The following is a 16,782-nucleotide window of genomic DNA, read 5'->3' on the forward strand; positions in this document are numbered from 1 at the left end:
GCGTCGAACAGAACATTTGAGGTGTGATGTTCAACGTTATGCTCACTATCTGCATGAGGCAGAAGAGAGGAGTAGGAAGGCTCAAGAAGAGTTTGAAACCTCCCAAGAGACTGTGGCAGAATTCATCGAGTTACGTGATACACTAGTTGAGAAGATCCAAATACTCAAGGATCAGAATCACCAACTCGTGCACCAGCATAATCAGTATAGTGAATGGACTGATGCACATATTCATGAGTTGCAGAGCACTGTTGAAGTTCTTAGTGACCAGAATGCAGTTCTGCATGGTCATATTGAACACCTACAAGCAGTAATAGGCAACCTAGATGAACCCGAGGAGGATCCCGAAGAAGAAGAAGAAATCGAAGAGGATCATATGGATTTGGGATTAGGAGAAGTGATAGATTAGAACATCAGTAGTGGTTTTCTTTGCAATACCACGTGTTCCATTTGCATTTATGTTCTCATTTTCGATGTTTGGTTGTAATTGCACTTTCTTGAGGAATCAATAAAATTTATTTCAATCCATTGGTTTCATATTTAAACTTTGAGCAATTACTCTATCATCGTGCTTCATTTGTTTAGTCTCTATCCTGCCATCAACCTTAGAACTTTCTTAATTGTAGGAAATGGACGGACGACCAGTTAGAAACAATCGCAATCCTCGCTACGGCAACCGCAACAATAACCGAAATGATGAGGATGCACAGCAACAACCACCACCAGCAGTTGGCCTCAGTCAGGTGGACTTGATGGCTATAGCCACGATTGTGGCAACCACGCTACAAGGGTTAGTGAATCCTAATGCTAACCAGCCACCGCCACCACCTCCTGCTCAGAATGGGAATAAGCAGCACTATGAGGCTCTCCGAAGAGCAAGAGTCCCTAACTTCGATGGAAGCTCCGATCCAGAGGTCGGACAGAATTGGATGAAAGAGGTGGAAAATCATCTTCGATTACCTGAGGTTCCACAAGGGATCAGAATAGATGTGATTACACCTTTTCTTGTGGATAAAGCTGCCAAATGGTGGGAAGGAGTCTCACCAGCTATGTTAGAGGTGGGACCTATCACTTGGCAAAGGTTCTGAGAGGCATTCCTGAGGCAGTACTTTCCAACAGCAGTTCGAGTGCAGAAGCTGTCAGAATTTGAAAGCTTGGTTCAAGAACCAAACATGACAGTGGTGGAGTATTCATCCAAGTTCCACTCGTTGGGAACTTACTCCCCAACCATCATGGGAGTCGAAGCCTTGAAGATGCATCGCTTCAAGAAGGGATTGAACAGCCGTATTCAATCTGCCCTTGCGTTATCGTGCCCAATAGTTTTGATGAATTGATGGGAGCCGCCATCAGGGCTGAGAATGACACCAAGAGGTGTGAAGGCGAGAACAAACTCAAACGTCCTCAGCCAAGCCAGTACCAATCGGGCCAGCAATTTAAGAGGCATAGGTTTTCAAGCAACCAATTTACCAGTGCTCCATCCAAAGGAAACACTTCTTCTCAATCAAACAAAGAAGGAGTCAAGTGCCAAACTTGCGGATTCACACACACTGGTGAATGTCGTAGGAATTCTGGAGCTTGTTTCCGTTGTGGAAAGATGGACCATCGCATTGCTCAATGTCCTCTTCCAGATCCAAGGAACGGACCAGCAGGAGGAACAACTCCAAACAAGCCTAAGGAAAACAAGCCAAATGCTCGAGTTTATGCTATCACCCAAGAGGAGGCTGACAACTCGAATGTTGTCGTAGCTGGTACCATTCTAATCAATAATATACCTGCTTATGTGTTATTTGATTGTGGTGCTACGCATTCATTCATGTCTAAGAGATTTTCCAAGAAGTTAGGAGCTAAGCCTGATAACTTAGAAGAACCATATAGAGTAGCAACTCCTGCTAATCGAATTTTAGAAACTTGCACTCTATATCGGAATATTGGTGTTCTCATAGAAGATCAGAATTTCAAGGCAAACCTGATTCAACTAAACATGGTGGAATTCGACGTAATTCTTGGAATGGATTGGTTAGCCAAGAATCATGCTTTAGTAGACTGTCATGGAAAGACGGTAACCATCCAAGCTCCACACCAAGAGAAACTTTTATTTCATGGCAAGACCAAAGAACGAAAGACTCTTCTTTCTGCTTCTCAAACTTGGAAAGCCATGAAAAGTGGAGAAGAAGTTTACCTAGCTATGTTAAGCGAGGTAAAGAAAGAAACCACACTTACGCTAGAAGAGATTCCGGTAGTACAAGAATTCCCAGATGTCTTTCCTGAAGAACTCCCTGGCGAACTTCCCGACCGCGAGGTGGAATTTGAGATTAATTTAGTGCCCAATGCTGCACCAATCTCAAAAGCACCATACCGAATGGCTCCGGCAGAGTTGAAAGAACTCAAAGAGCAACTTGAAGAATTGTTGGATAAGAAGCAAATCCGACCAAGCGCATCTCCGTGGGGAGCTCCTGTTCTATTTGTATAAAAGAAGGACGGAAGCATGAGGATGTGTATTGATTACAGAGAGCTGAATAAGATTACAATAAAAAACAAGTATCCGCTTCCAAGGATAGATGACCTGTTTGACCAACTCAAAGGAGCTTCAGTCTTTTCCAAGCTCGACTTAAAGTCAGGCTACCACCAATTGAAGGTCAAGACAGATGATATTCCGAAGACAACCTTCAGAACAAGATATGGACACTATGAGTTCATGGTAATGCCATTCGGATTAACCAACGCTCCAGCAGTATTCATGGATCTCATGAACAGGGTGTTCAAGCCATTTCTTGACAAGTTTGTTGTGGTATTCATCGACGATATTCTGGTATATTCGTCAAGTGAGGAAGACCACAAAGAACATCTTCGTCTCACCCTCCAGAAGCTGAGAGAAAAGGAACTATACGCCAAATGCGAATTTTGGCTAGAAAGCGTCACATTCTTGGGACACATAATATCAGCAGCAGGAATATCTGTGGACCCTAAGAAAGTCGAAGCAATCTCAGATTGGCCTAGACCAAAGACTGTGACAGAAATTAGAAGTTTCTTGGGATTAGCAGGCTATTATCAAAAATTTGTTGAAGGATTCTCTTCAATAGCCATACCCCTCACAAAGCTCACACAGAAGAACTCTAACTTTCAATGGAATGAAAAATGTGAGCAAAGCTTCGAGACTTTGAAAAAGAAACTTACCTCCATGCCAGTGTTGGTATTACCGATGGAAGACAAAACTTCACAATCTACAGTGATGCATCTAAAGAAGGTTTAGGATGTGTACTCATGCAAGAGGGAAGGGTGATTGCATACGCATCAAGACAGTTGAAGCCGTATGAACAAAATTACCCAACGCATGATCTCGAACTAGCTGCAGTGGTATTCGCACTAAAGATTTGGAGACATTATCTTTATGGAGACAAGTGTGAGATTTTCACCGATCACCAAAGTCTCAAATATTTGTTCACACAAAAAGAACTAAATATGAGACAAAGACGATGGATCGAACTCATGAAGGATTACGACTTGACAAAAAGCTACCATCCAGGCAAAGCCAACAAAGTAGCAGATGCTTTAAGTCAAAAAAATATGAGTAAGGTGATCCTGACATCACTTTCAGCACAACCATGTCTTCGAGAGACAATCAAGATAAGTCAAGATAGAGATTCCGCTTTGGTGAAACTAAAAGAACAAGTTAAAGAAGGAAAATCACCAGATTTCGAGACGGATAACAAAGGAATCTTGTGGATGAAAAGATGATTGTGCGTACCAGACATCGATAACTTTCGACAAGAAGTAATGTCTGAGGCACATAAGTCGAAATTTTCAGTCCATCCTGGCAGTACCAAGATGTACAGAGATTTGAAGAAAAATTTTTGGTGGAGTGGAATGAAGAAAGACGTGGCAATATTTGTTTCCAAGTGTCACGTGTGCCAGCAAGTCAAGGCAGAGCACCAAAAACCTGGAGGACTTCTGCAACCTCTAGAAATTCCAGAATGGAAATGGGAACACATTTCTATGGATTTCGTTGTGGGTTTACCAAAGACGAGACAAGGTCATGACGGAATATGGGTAATCGTAGATAGACTCACAAAATCTGCGCATTTCTTACCTGTCCGCATGAACTATAATTTGAACAAGCTAGCCATATTGTACATGAAGGAGATCGTACGATTGCATGGAGTTCCAGCCAGCATACTATCCGACAGAGATCCTAGATTTACGTCCTGTTTTTGGAAGAGCCTTCAACAAGCTATGGGAACTAAAGTTACGCTTAGTACGGCTTACCATCCGCAGACTGATGGCCAAACTGAGAGGACAATACGAACTCTAGAAGATATGCTGAGAGCATGTGCCTTGGACTTCAGTGGTAATTGGAGCGAACATCTGCCCTTAATCGAGTCCGCATACAATAATAGTTACCACAGCAGCATTGGAATGGCACCATACGAAGCTTTGTATGGACGAAAATGTCGATCACCACTATATTGGGATGAAGTCGGGGAAATAGCCATCGTGGGACCCGAACTGATCCAAGAAACAGTGGATAAAATTGCTTTGATCAAAGAAAGATTAAAAGCTGCACAAGATCGACAGAAAAGTTGGGCTGACTTGAAAAGAAGACCCGTGGAATTCGAAATTGGAGAGAAGACATATGTATATGTGAAAGTGTCACCCATGAAGGGTGTAATCCAATTCAATAAGGCTGGGAAACTGAATCCCAGATACGTCGAACCATTTGAAATTCTTGAGAAAGTGGGAACACTTGCTTATAGATTAGCACTCCCACCCGACATGTCAAGAATTCATAATGTATTCCACGTCTCGCAGCTGAGGAGATATATTTCTGATCCGAGTCACATTCTGGAAGCTGGACCACTTCTGGTTGAGAGCAATCTGAATGAAGAGCTGAAGTATGAAGAAATTCCGATTCGAATTGTGGATTTCAAAGACCAAGTACTGAGGCGACGAACTATTCCATATGTCAAAGTACAATGTTCCAACCACACCGAAAGAGAAGCTACTTGGGAGTTGGAAGAAAAGATGCGAGAACAATACCCTTATCTCTTTGAAGATCATGTATATCCAAGTTTCGAGGACGAAACTTCTCATAAGGAGTGAGGGATGTGAGAACCGAATTTCCAGCAGCTAAGAATTCCAGCAGCAGTCAATAATTCAGAAGATGATATTTTCCAGCAGACGGATTTTCAGCAGAAGCTATTATTTCAGAAGCTGGTATCTTTCCAGCAGATTAGAATCCAGCTGACAGAATCCAGCAGCAGAAGAGCGAATTCCAGCAGACAGTTACTAATTCAGCTTAGACTTGTAACTGAAGCATTAACATGGAATAAAGGCTGTTAATGGCAGATTATGGTCATTAATAGGGAGGCTAACAGTCAGATTTTGGCCTATAAATAACACCCTCAAGTCTCTGAAATGGGTTACACAAGCTTTGAGATTATCACTTAAATTTCGAGTTAAGAGAGAGTGCCTTTGTCAAGCAGTAAAATCCAGTAGCGAGAGCAGCCAAATTCCAGTAGACTTCAACCGAAACTTTATAGCAAATCACAGTAAGTGGGCTTATATATAAATATCTTGAAATCCGTTTGATAATTCTGTTTTAAAGTACAATTTCTGTATGTGTATTTCTGATATATGATTTTGAAGCACTGAAACTCCCTAGTGAACTAATGGTAGGAATAGATATTGTGAACATTTCTGAATTCTGATTCTGATTCTGATTCTGGCCTCACCCCTTAGAGGAGAGAACATATAGGGGACTGATATCAGTTTAGCCATGAAATTCACTAACGTGCTCAGTGCTTACTAATTCTGATTTCTGTTCTGAAGCCTGTGATTTCTGAATTCTAGTTTCTGTTCTGAAAAGATGAGTTTCTGTATATTATTGTATTACTGTTTCTGTTGAAAATGATTTCGAAAACTGTGAGTTATTCCCACCCCTGCTTACTGAGTGACAATCATATCACTCACCCACTAAACCCATCTCAGATAAGAACGAGGAAGAAAAGTTAGAAGAAGAAGAGCAGATTCAATTTTGGGGCTGGTGATGAAGATTGTTGTTCTCAGTTCTGATTTATATTTTAAATTCCGCTGCATCTGTTTAGATATTGTAATTCTGGTTTTACATTTCCGCTGTAAAACATTATTAATTGAGTTGTATCAGACATTGAATATTCAGTATTATAAATAAAAGACTGGTTTCTGAATTTTGTAGTTCTGAGGCTTGTTGTTTTCGAATATAAATTTGAGAGCAACGCCGGTATCAACCAACCCCCGTCCCGGGGCGTGACAGAGACTCAATCTTTTGACACTCACAATTTCTCTTTATTACCTTGTATCCCTTTTCCCTCTTGAGTGCATGTGAATTCTTTGATTTTGGTGTAGACTGAATATCCGATTTACATGCCATCTTTCTGAATAGATATGTGTGTGTTGCCAAAGCAATCAGTCACTTTCCTTTCTACCATTTAGCAATCGTTAATTTCCCATTCAGTAAGTCATCCCTATCAATCCATTGGTGCACAGTAGTTGACTTATTTAACCACCTCTCAATTATGGCCATTAACCGGGAGATCCATTCACTTGTTGTATCCAACATCACCTTGTCTCCAAGAGTTGTCTTTCCTCCACCTATTTCAGATCACTCAATTCCATATACTTGGCCGAGTTAAAGCAGTGTTTGAACTTGCTCTGCGGTAATGCATTTGTCATAATATCCATTGTGTTATCTTTAGTAGAAATCTTTTGAACGAACACTTCCCTCTTGAATATTACATCTCTCACAAAGTGCAGCCTAACAAAAATGTTATTTGATCGTTCATGGTAGGCTTCATGTTTAGACAAGCGTATTATGCTTTGATTATCAAAGTGGATAATCACCCTGTTTTGACTTATCCCCAATTCAGAGACTATCCCTTTAACTACATTGCTTCTTTAACTGCTTCTGATAACGCAACTTATTCTGACGCTTTGGTGGATAATACAACCACAAAATGTGACACAACCTTAACGGCAGTGCCATACTAGGTAAATAAAAAACTGTCAATGACTATCTTGTGTGTCTGTTACCCATAAAGTCAGAGTCCACATACCCCATAACTGGATCTTCACTTTTTTCCTTTCTTCCAAACAATAAATCCACATAAGTGGTTTCTTTAAGATACCTTAGGATCCAATTTAGCATTCCAATGTGGTAGACCCGGGTTGGCCATGTATCTGGATATAAACTCATAGCATAGGCCAAATCGAGTCTACTACTTATCATTCCATACATGACACTCCATACACCACTTGCTTAAGGTATACTTCCACTGTCTCAGGTGATTGGGATGACAAAATCAAGTGTTGTGCCAAGGGTGTTCCCACAACTTTGGCCTCATGCATATCAAATCATTGCAGAATCGTGAGAAAATATGACCTTTGACAAAGAAATAAGCTGCTATTCTTCCTGTCACTCTTGATTTCGATACCCACATTATTCTTGGCTTCCACAAAAAATTTCATATAAAATTCCGAGTTCAAGAGACAAGAGCTGCTTGATGGACTAAATTTCTCCTTTTTTGCACCGGATATCAACATTTCGTCTACTGACAATAGAAGTTAACTTTTGATTTCACTTCTTTCTCTTCAAGTAGATACAATTGTCATAGCTATACCTATGAAATTTATCATCATCATGAACTCATCAAATATTTTATATCATTCTCTTAGGCTTTGTTTTAAACCATAGAGGGACCTCTTCAGTAAGCACACCTTATCACCATTTTATGAAGTAATATAGCCTTCAAGTTGGCTCATAGATATCGTTTTTTAAAGCTCTCCATGCAGTCGCGGAGCCAGAAATATGGCTCTGCCCGGGCTGGAATTTTAAACTCTAAAATCTTTTAATATTTTAAATTGATTTACCCGAGCTAATATCATATTATTCCAAATTTATACAAAATTTACATATATACATTTTAAAAAAAAAAAAATTGGCCACCCGGGCTAAAGCCCCGGTAAAAAACCATGTGGCTCCGCCTCTGTCTCCATGTAAAAACGCAGTTTTCACATCTGACCCAATAGTTCTAGGATCAACCTTATTGAGGTATGTTTAACCACTGATGAATAAATTTAATTGAAATATATCATTTCTTGTTGTGTGAATCCCTTGGCAACTAATATTGCCTTGTATCTTAGCTTATCTGCCTCGTAAACTCCTCCTTTAATATTATAAATCCATTTATAGCCTACAATCTGTTGGTTCTTTGGTCTTTCAACTAGCACCCATGTTTGGCTCCAAGTTCTTCACTCATTGCATTAATCTATTTGCTATTGTCATCTCCAGATACCACCTCTTTAAATGAACATGATTCATGTAGCTCCACATGTTCTGCTACAATCAGTGCATAATTAGACATATCACCATGTCCAAACTTTGATGAAGGTCTTATTATACTCCTTTGCCTATCTCTGGCTAATTAGTAGGATCCAAGTTCCTGTACTGGTGGAACTTGCCCTCTCATCATCATATCCCCTGGACTTGATTCATTTTGATCACGTATTCCTCGAGATGAAGAATTTGTATCAAGCTCCACCATAACCTGTGAATCAGATACATTTCCTTGAGATTTGAAGTTATATATTCCATTTTGGTCTCATCAAAGATGATGTCCAAATGTGATATGCATGTAGCATAATAATCGTGGCATAAGATATGCAACATAATTACATGTCAAGTAAAATGCAAGACACAGAAATCAATACGCATTCGTGTTATCTCGGATAGTACTTGCGTACTTTTAATAGCAAGGGTCAAGGACACCACAGATCTACAGTCCAAGCCTAGAGAAGACAGCCGAAAATATATTATTACTATCTTCTCAACTCCTAGGATTTTATAAAACTTATGTTTAGCCCAAAAACTACCAGGGATTTAGGACTACATCTTCGTTCATTGTCAGTCCACTGATGTCGAAGATCCCGCCACTCAAACGTAGCTTCGCTTCGACTTCTATAGCACCTCGCTACTCGCCGACCCTCGATAATATAGCTGGAAAACACTAAAACATGGATTGAATTCAAGAGGAACAATTTAGTTTTCATTCCAAATTATGAAATCCCCATGAACTATTTATAGGTGGAGTTCGAACGGTCCGAACTGTGCATGTGTTTACGTGTCATGCTCGTTTTGCCACGTATTTAGACACCTAGGTTCGGAAGGTCCGAAGGTCCGAACATGCATTCAGAATCGGACCTTCCAAACCGTTACGTGTCGGTGCACTTTTGATACACAAGTTTTCTTGTTGGCCCTGCCTGTTCGGAAGGTTCGAACTGATCGGTGGCTCTGATCTCACTTCTGTGGTTCCGAACCAAATTGTGCATAAAAGGAACTCAGATCAATGCAATAACAACATGATACTTTAAATTTTGAATAATTTTCACGTACTTAAAACACAAATTCGCATGTTCCAACTGGTTTTTTTCTTCTTCTCTAATGGTAACTATGCTCCAAATTTAGGATCTCTTAAACTAAATGGTTACCATATAAATTCTTGTGATATTTATTTTTAGACAAAAGCTTGTGTGAGACGGTCTCACGGGTAGTATTTTGTGAGAAATATCTCTTATTTGGGTCATCCATGAAAAAATATTACCTTTTATGCTAAGCTTATTACTTTTTATTGTGAACATCGGTAGGATTGACCCGTCTCACAGATAAAGATTCGTGAGATCGTCTCATAAGAGACCTACTCTTAGTTTTAACAATATTTAGTTACCAAAATATATTTGGATCCCTTTTGTATGCAGATGGAACCTTAGGTGTGTAAATTACAAGTGAATTTGGTCTGATAAATACGTTATTTAATAATAATAATAATAATATTAACAATAATATTTTTATTCTTTTAATTCAATGAAACCTATTTTGATAAATTCAAAAAAATAGATAATTGATTTGTTAATCACAATAAATAATATAACATATAAAAAAAAACAAACAAACAAACGATTCGCGTACATGAGTTGCTTAGATATTAATAATAATTCAATTCCAAACTCAGTCTAAGTGGGTGAGCCGCTGGAATCTCTCTTTCCCATTTCCATTTGCATTATTTTCTATCTTATCAACGCGCTTGAGTCTCACTCCTCAGCTGCTTCTCTATAACTTATTCTATTATATATGTATATGTACATGTCTATGTATACGTATATGTAATCACGGGAAAAAGGAAAGCCCCGTAGCTGTTCTACTAATATTCTATCATCTTTTAACAGTCAACGTAATATTTTATTTTCTTTCATTATATTATACACACACACGCACAAAAACAAGAAGAATCGAAACGGTTCTTGTAATACAGGTCAGAGTGGGACTCCATTTGTTGTGCTGTTTGAAGTTGTGGGTTCTCTTGCTCATTGCTTCCATAAGAAGATTTTTCTTGGTTTGATCATCTTTTTGTGTTGTGGGGTTTCTCGTTTTCCGCGTTTACAAGGTAATTAACCAGAAAAGATTGGATTTTGAACTATATTTTTTCATCTGTCATTCGTAGTCTAAAGTTTGTTTTTGTTCTTCTCTGGTTGTGTTTTTTAAATCATGGGATTTGGGATGATTTTGTTTTCCACTTTTGTGAATTGGATGCGATTTAAGCATGGAAATCTTGAGGTTCCTTCTATAGGAGTTGAAACATGGTGGATCTGATTAAGATACCGCTTTGACTGGAAATTGGGGCCAATAGATGATGTGATTGTGTCTTGACAGTGTAAATTGCTTCCTCAATTCAATTGATTCTTCAGAAATGGGTAAATTGTTTAGCTAATTCTTGAGTTATCTATTACGTAAATGATCAAATTTGCTAAGTTTCTTTTTGCTGAGATTTTGAAGCTACAAGCAGAGTGCCTCACTGTCTCTGAGGCATGAAAATATTCTGTTACAATAATGCCTTCTGTTGAGCTGTAAAATTTAAAGGATCTCGGAGTTGGTTTTGACACTCGATATGGATGAATTATAGCTTGAAAGTGAAACTTTGTTTGAAAAAAGAAATGCCTTCTAGCTACTGGACTAATTTTTTTTATAATCTATTAGATTGAGTTGGTCACAATTTCTTTATAATTTAGTAGATTGAATTGGTGACAATGAAAGGTACATTGATTGAATTGCTATTTTGATTTAAGTTTATGGAGACAATAGAATTGCTTCTTGAAGTTTTTTAGTTTTTTCAGTATTTTGTGCATAAAGTCATAAACTACAGAATGAGGACCAATGTAATAAATCACGGACTTATGAAAAATGCAATTGATTGCAATGTTTCTTTTTCCTCATTGATATTATGTTATATGTTCCCTTTCACTTATAACTTTCATGCTCCTCTTATCCAGATTTTCTAATCTAGGTTCTTTAGAAGTGAAAAAGATCATGAGTTGTTTTGGCTGTTGTGGGGAAGGTGACATGCATAAAGCTGCTGATAATGGGCCATACAGGACAACCCATTCAGCAGGTGAGGTTTCTTCTTCTAGGTTCTGTTTTAAAGATTTTATGAATCAATTGCCAAATTTATCCTCTATAGATTGGATGAAAGGGAGAAATCTTTGCTGGATGGAGATAAAGTTTTTGTCCATTTAATAAATTGAATCGGATTCTCAATTGAAATTTCAACTTATCTTTTACAATGCATGGATACTCCTGTCCTATACTTATGAATACAAATAGTGATGCATACCTGCCAGGCTGCCATGGTTAATTCTTAAATAAGATCCTACAAAAGTATTCAGAAAATCAAATAAAAGGATAACTGAGGATATTACATATATTATGGTGAAAGACTGCAATTTAAAAATGTCTAACAAGGTGTTAGTCATTGTTAAATGTCTGTAAGTTCATTGTGTCTTGTTAAAAATATATAGAAATTTCAAAGGAAACACAAATATAAAAATATTTTAGTACTCATTTGAAAATATGTATGATGTGATATATCAGAGTTGACAAATCTCTGTGGATTAACCAAACATATAGATATTTTTATATTGTTGGTGGCTCCCTAGGTACGGTAACTTCGTCCTCATATCTGTCCGTTGAACAAATCTTATCATGTTAATAGTTGATATAATTTAGTGATTTGCTAGTCTGTTGCTTCATCACCGTATCATTTACCTGAATGTACAAACATATAAAGACGAAGAAGACGAACATGACAACTTTGATGCTTGCTGATTAATATAGAATGTAAACTTATTATATGTCTTTTCAGTTGATTTGAATTGTTAATGTGACGTGGAGTCACTATATAGTTTTCTGATTGTGAATCCTTCTGCTCACCTCTGGCTGTATTTCTTGATTAAGCATTGAAGATATTTGATTTATGATGATTTCATTTGGGATTTTCTGCAGGAAACACTGCAGCGTATCGTGCCACAGAAGTAGCTCTAAAGGAGAGACAAACCATTAACATGCAGCCAATTTCCGTCCCCGCCATTTCAGTTGATGAATTAAAGGATGTTACAGATAATTTTGGTACAAAGTCTTTGATTGGTGAGGGGTCATACGGAAGGGTGTTCTATGGAATTCTGAAAAGCGAACGTGCTGCTGCAATAAAAAAGTTGGACTCTAGCAAACAGCCAGACCAAGAATATTTGTCTCAGGTTTTCCATGAAACACTTTGTGCTTGTTTGTATAGCTGCATTGGTAGCAGTTTCAAGAAAGGTTGTGTTTAATGTGTCTTCAGGTTTCTACTGTTTCTAGACTAAAGCACGAAAATGTGGTCGAGCTACTTGGTTATTGTGTGGATGGTGGTCTCCGCGTCCTTGCTTATGAGTATGCTCCTAATGGATCATTGCACGACATTCTCCATGGTGAATTCGTCTTCTTAATTTATATAATTATCATTTTACAATTCATAATGGTCGCTGACTTTTGTTGGTGTGTTGAAATCTTTTGTCTGAAATACATCTGTGGACCGTCTTGTTATCTAACTAAGAATTTTGATATTGAGTTGAAGATGGATACAAACTTATTATCCGTTTCATGGCATGATCTATATATTCCTGTAAACCTCTTCATTTTTCGAAATGTTCTTTTATTGTGGAAAATATCCTATCATATGTCTTGGCTTCAGGAAAATATCCTGTCATATGCCTTGGCTTCTTGGTCTATGACTTGTGCCTGCAGATAAAGTAATACACCATATGACTCAAACGTATGTGTTGATTTACATTTCATTATTTCACTTGTTAATGCAGGACGAAAAGGCGTGAAAGGAGCACAGCCAGGTCCAGTTTTGTCATGGGCCCAGAGGGTCAAAATCGCAGTTGGAGCTGCGAAAGGCCTAGAATATTTGCATGAGAAGGCACAGCCTCACATAGTTCATCGTGATATAAAGTCCAGCAATGTGTTACTGTTTGATGATGACGTTGCCAAGATTTCTGATTTTGATTTGTCAAATCAAGGCCCCGATATGGCAGCTCGGCTCCATTCAACTCGTGTTCTTGGGACTTTTGGTTATCACGCTCCTGAGTATGCTCTTTTTCGAGTGTTTACCAGACAAATATATCAAGTTCTTAAACGCATGATTAATTTAGCTTTTCCCCTTCCTATTCCATTCTTTGGAGGTAAACATATTAAAAGTTACGTCTGTTTGGATACAGAAGATGGATCATGGATTAAATTACCTTTCTAAAAAGCTGTTTTTTCCAAAAAAAGTGATGTTTGAGGGTCTTTACAGTTACGAAAATTCTTAAAATTCTAACTCAGGAAGCTAAAACATATGGCTTTTTGGTTTCTATTTCAGCTTCTTCTGGTAGAGTAAAAGGGGCTCTTTATTTCATTGTTGTAATGAAAAACAGAAATTTTATTGTATTTTTCTTTAGAACAAAGCACCTAAAAATGCTGGGCTTAATTAACAGAATGGTCTTTCTTAACTATGTTCTTTTATATTTAAGCTTTCAAATCTCACTGATTTTTTTTCCAATATTGTCTCTGAATCGTTCCATTTTGGTGGTTAGATATGCAATGACTGGGCAACTAAGTTCAAAGAGTGATGTTTATAGCTTTGGTGTGGTGCTCCTCGAACTCTTGACCGGACGTAAACCAGTTGATCATACATTGCCGAGGACACAACAGAGCCTTGTCACATGGGTAAACCATGCCATTTCTTAGTGATTATTTTCGAGTGTGATCTTTCTCATTTTTCTCAAAGTATGTTTTTCACTGCGATTGATTGGATTGTAAATTATTTTGAATTAGGCCACACCAAAACTCAGTGAAGACAAGGTAAAGCAGTGTGTTGACGCTAGACTGAATGGCGAGTACCCTCCAAAGGCAGTTGCAAAGGTAAATTGACATTTGTTTTCCTACATGCTATTATGAATTTGAATATTTGATCACTGATAATGTTGAGAAATTTAAATATTAAAAATGTAGTGATAAATAATATAACACGATCCACGACATAGCCTCAAGAAAGTTAAAATGTTAGTTAATCTCTGTTAGTTAGAAACATAATTCTCATGTCTTTGCTATATGTGAAAATCTTCGTAGAGGTATGACAGAAAATTCTTTTTACAGAAAAACATATGTGAGATCGTCTCATGGGTCAATTTGTGTGACGGATATTCGACCCGACCCGGCACATGAAATGTCTTACTTTTTATGTCAAAAGTATTACTTTTCTTTGCATGTATGGACTGGGTTGACTTATTGAATTGCTCATTCGACGAGCATTCTTATAGGTCATCTACTCTTGAATAACAATTAAATAACATCATATCTATATCACAAATTTTACTAATTATTATCTAAGAGAATATCACAATAACTACATTCAGTCTCTTTTCCTATGGTATTTTTTTTGTAAAAAAATACTCCACAGAAACGCGTGTACTTTGATTGACCAGAATTTGTATTGGTTAAACATGTGCAGCTGGCTGCAGTTGCTGCCTTGTGTGTGCAATATGAAGCGGATTTCCGCCCAAACATGAGCATCGTGGTGAAAGCCCTCCAGCCACTGTTGAATACTCGACCTGGACCTCCCACCGAAACCCCCGGCTTGTGAAATTCCTTGATTCGGTTATAATCATTTTCAAATATGTTTATCTCATAGCTTCTAGTTTGCTGAGTATTTGTATTGCTTGTACCTTTGGTGTGAGGAGGAACTTGTCTCAGTGCAATGTTATGATCATTGGATTTTTTTATGAATGATATTTTATGAATGAACAAGTTTGTCAGGACTGTTTTAAGAGTGACCACTCGATTCTGTGTATAAATTTATAAATATATGAACTGCTTGTGGGCGTTTGCAGGTATTTTAGTTGAAAAGGAGCTGAGTTATTTCATTTTTTTTCCATTTAATTTGCAATTTCCAAATTATCCGATAAGTTGTACTGTAGTTTCTTTTATGTTGTTAGCAAATTAATGACATTTAGGCGTGCTTTTTATGATTTGTTTGAATTTATTGACAACTCGGATAAGCAGATTGAAATTGAGATCACATATTTAAGAACCAAATAAGACTTAATATCTTTTTTTCATCTGACGTTAGACTCTCGAGTTTTATAATAATTAAAGTTAAAAATAATTTATTTATCTTTGTTCATCAGTGTATCATCTCTTCTTTTGCTATTTCGTGAATCTCACGAGCAGGGACGGATCCAAAAATTAAAGTTGAGGTGAGCTTGAACTTAATATAATAAGTTAATTTATATATATATATATATATATAAATATATATTATATATATCAAATATGAGATATTAATATGAAAATAGTTAGCAAAATGATCTTGGTATTTTATTTTTTTTAAAAAAAAACTATTACTCCTAGCGTATTCGAAATAGGAGAGTTAATTTTCAAAAAAAAAGTTTAATCAATATCATTTTTCAAAATTTATATATTATTTAAATTAATATGTAACCCGTGTAATATAAGACAAGTTTCACTTAGATTCAAAATTTACATACTATTTTTAATATATTTTAAATGTACTTTCAAAATTAAATTCTATTAAATAAAAGAATTGATAAAATAAATTTATTACTTTTATGAGTTATTTGCACCAAACCCTTTTGAAATATCGAATATCTACATTTATTCACTGTGAAAGTTAAATAGGTAATCTAGCTATTAAATTTTATTAGTTATTTGCACCGTGATATCTTTTAAAAAATTAGATTGTGCTTAAATCTCGAATATCTATATTTATTCACTGTGAAAGTTAAATAGGTATTCTAGATATTAAATTTTATTAGTTATTTGCACCGTGATATCTTTTAAAAAATTAGATTGTGCTTAAATCTCTATATATATTTACCAAAAAAAATTCTAATTAGCTCAAATCTCTATAACTCCTCGTAAAAAAAATTGAGTTGGGCTACAGCCTAGGACGGGCCAAGCATAGGTCCGTCCCTGCTCACGAGTCAAGCTGTGTCTAATGGTTAACAAATGTGATCTATAAAACTGATTTTACAATCAAAACAGAAGAAAGAGATATTCAACTTACAAAACCATTTGAAACAATAAATTTATTTTCCCAAAATTCTTTACAAAAACATAGAGAAAAGAATTATAAATACCTTCATATTGGATTAGTCCAAGTTGGGATAAAACCTTTAACAAAAGAAGGATTAAATACTTATATTCTTGCTATTTTAAGAGATGCTAGATTCATAAACTTGGAAGACTCCTTGTTAAGTTCTGTTGAATCCAGTCTGTGTACGGGACCAATTTCTTTTGATTGCTATCCAAATTTTTCAGTCTCCTTAAATGATAAAAATATTTTAAAATCTTTAGTTCTACAAGTTAAAACTCATAATTAT

At 36.8% G+C, this 16,782-nt stretch overlaps 1 protein-coding gene across 2 annotated transcripts; it reads left to right on the forward strand.

Moving 5' to 3' along the window:
- Window positions 1-10,292: 10,292 nt before the first annotated feature.
- LOC142518475 (pto-interacting protein 1-like) lies at window positions 10,293-15,273 on the forward strand. 2 transcript variants are annotated; one of them, XM_075621259.1, is made up of 8 exons: window positions 10,293-10,472; window positions 11,356-11,474; window positions 12,365-12,615; window positions 12,699-12,825; window positions 13,213-13,486; window positions 13,975-14,107; window positions 14,216-14,302; window positions 14,892-15,273. In XM_075621259.1, exons 2-8 carry the CDS (start codon window positions 11,393-11,395, stop codon window positions 15,021-15,023), a joined length of 1,086 nt encoding a protein of 361 aa, XP_075477374.1. In that variant the 5' UTR covers window positions 10,293-10,472; window positions 11,356-11,392; the 3' UTR covers window positions 15,024-15,273. The 2 variants fall into 2 exon arrangements, with proteins under 2 accessions (XP_075477374.1, XP_075477375.1); XM_075621260.1 differs by having other exon boundaries at window positions 10,305-10,472; window positions 11,370-11,474.
- Window positions 15,274-16,782: the final 1,509 nt, after the last annotated feature.

Source organism: Primulina tabacum, chromosome 11 (assembly GCF_025594145.1).
Source record: "Primulina tabacum isolate GXHZ01 chromosome 11, ASM2559414v2, whole genome shotgun sequence".
Taxonomy (NCBI): Eukaryota; Viridiplantae; Streptophyta; class Magnoliopsida; order Lamiales; family Gesneriaceae; genus Primulina; species Primulina tabacum.

What these genes read in the sequence shown, in the direction of transcription:
- LOC142518475 (XM_075621259.1), top strand. Translation starts at nt 11,393, where the DNA reads ATGAGTTGTTTTGGCTGTTGTGGGGAAGGTGACATGCATAAAGCTGCT. An exon ending in ACCAAGAATATTTGTCTCAG is followed by an intron (nt 12,616 to 12,698) that starts GTTTTCCATGAA and finishes ATGTGTCTTCAG; the next exon opens with GTTTCTACTGTTTCTAGACT. An exon ending in ATTGCACGACATTCTCCATG is followed by an intron (nt 12,826 to 13,212) that starts GTGAATTCGTCT and finishes TTGTTAATGCAG; the next exon opens with GACGAAAAGGCGTGAAAGGA.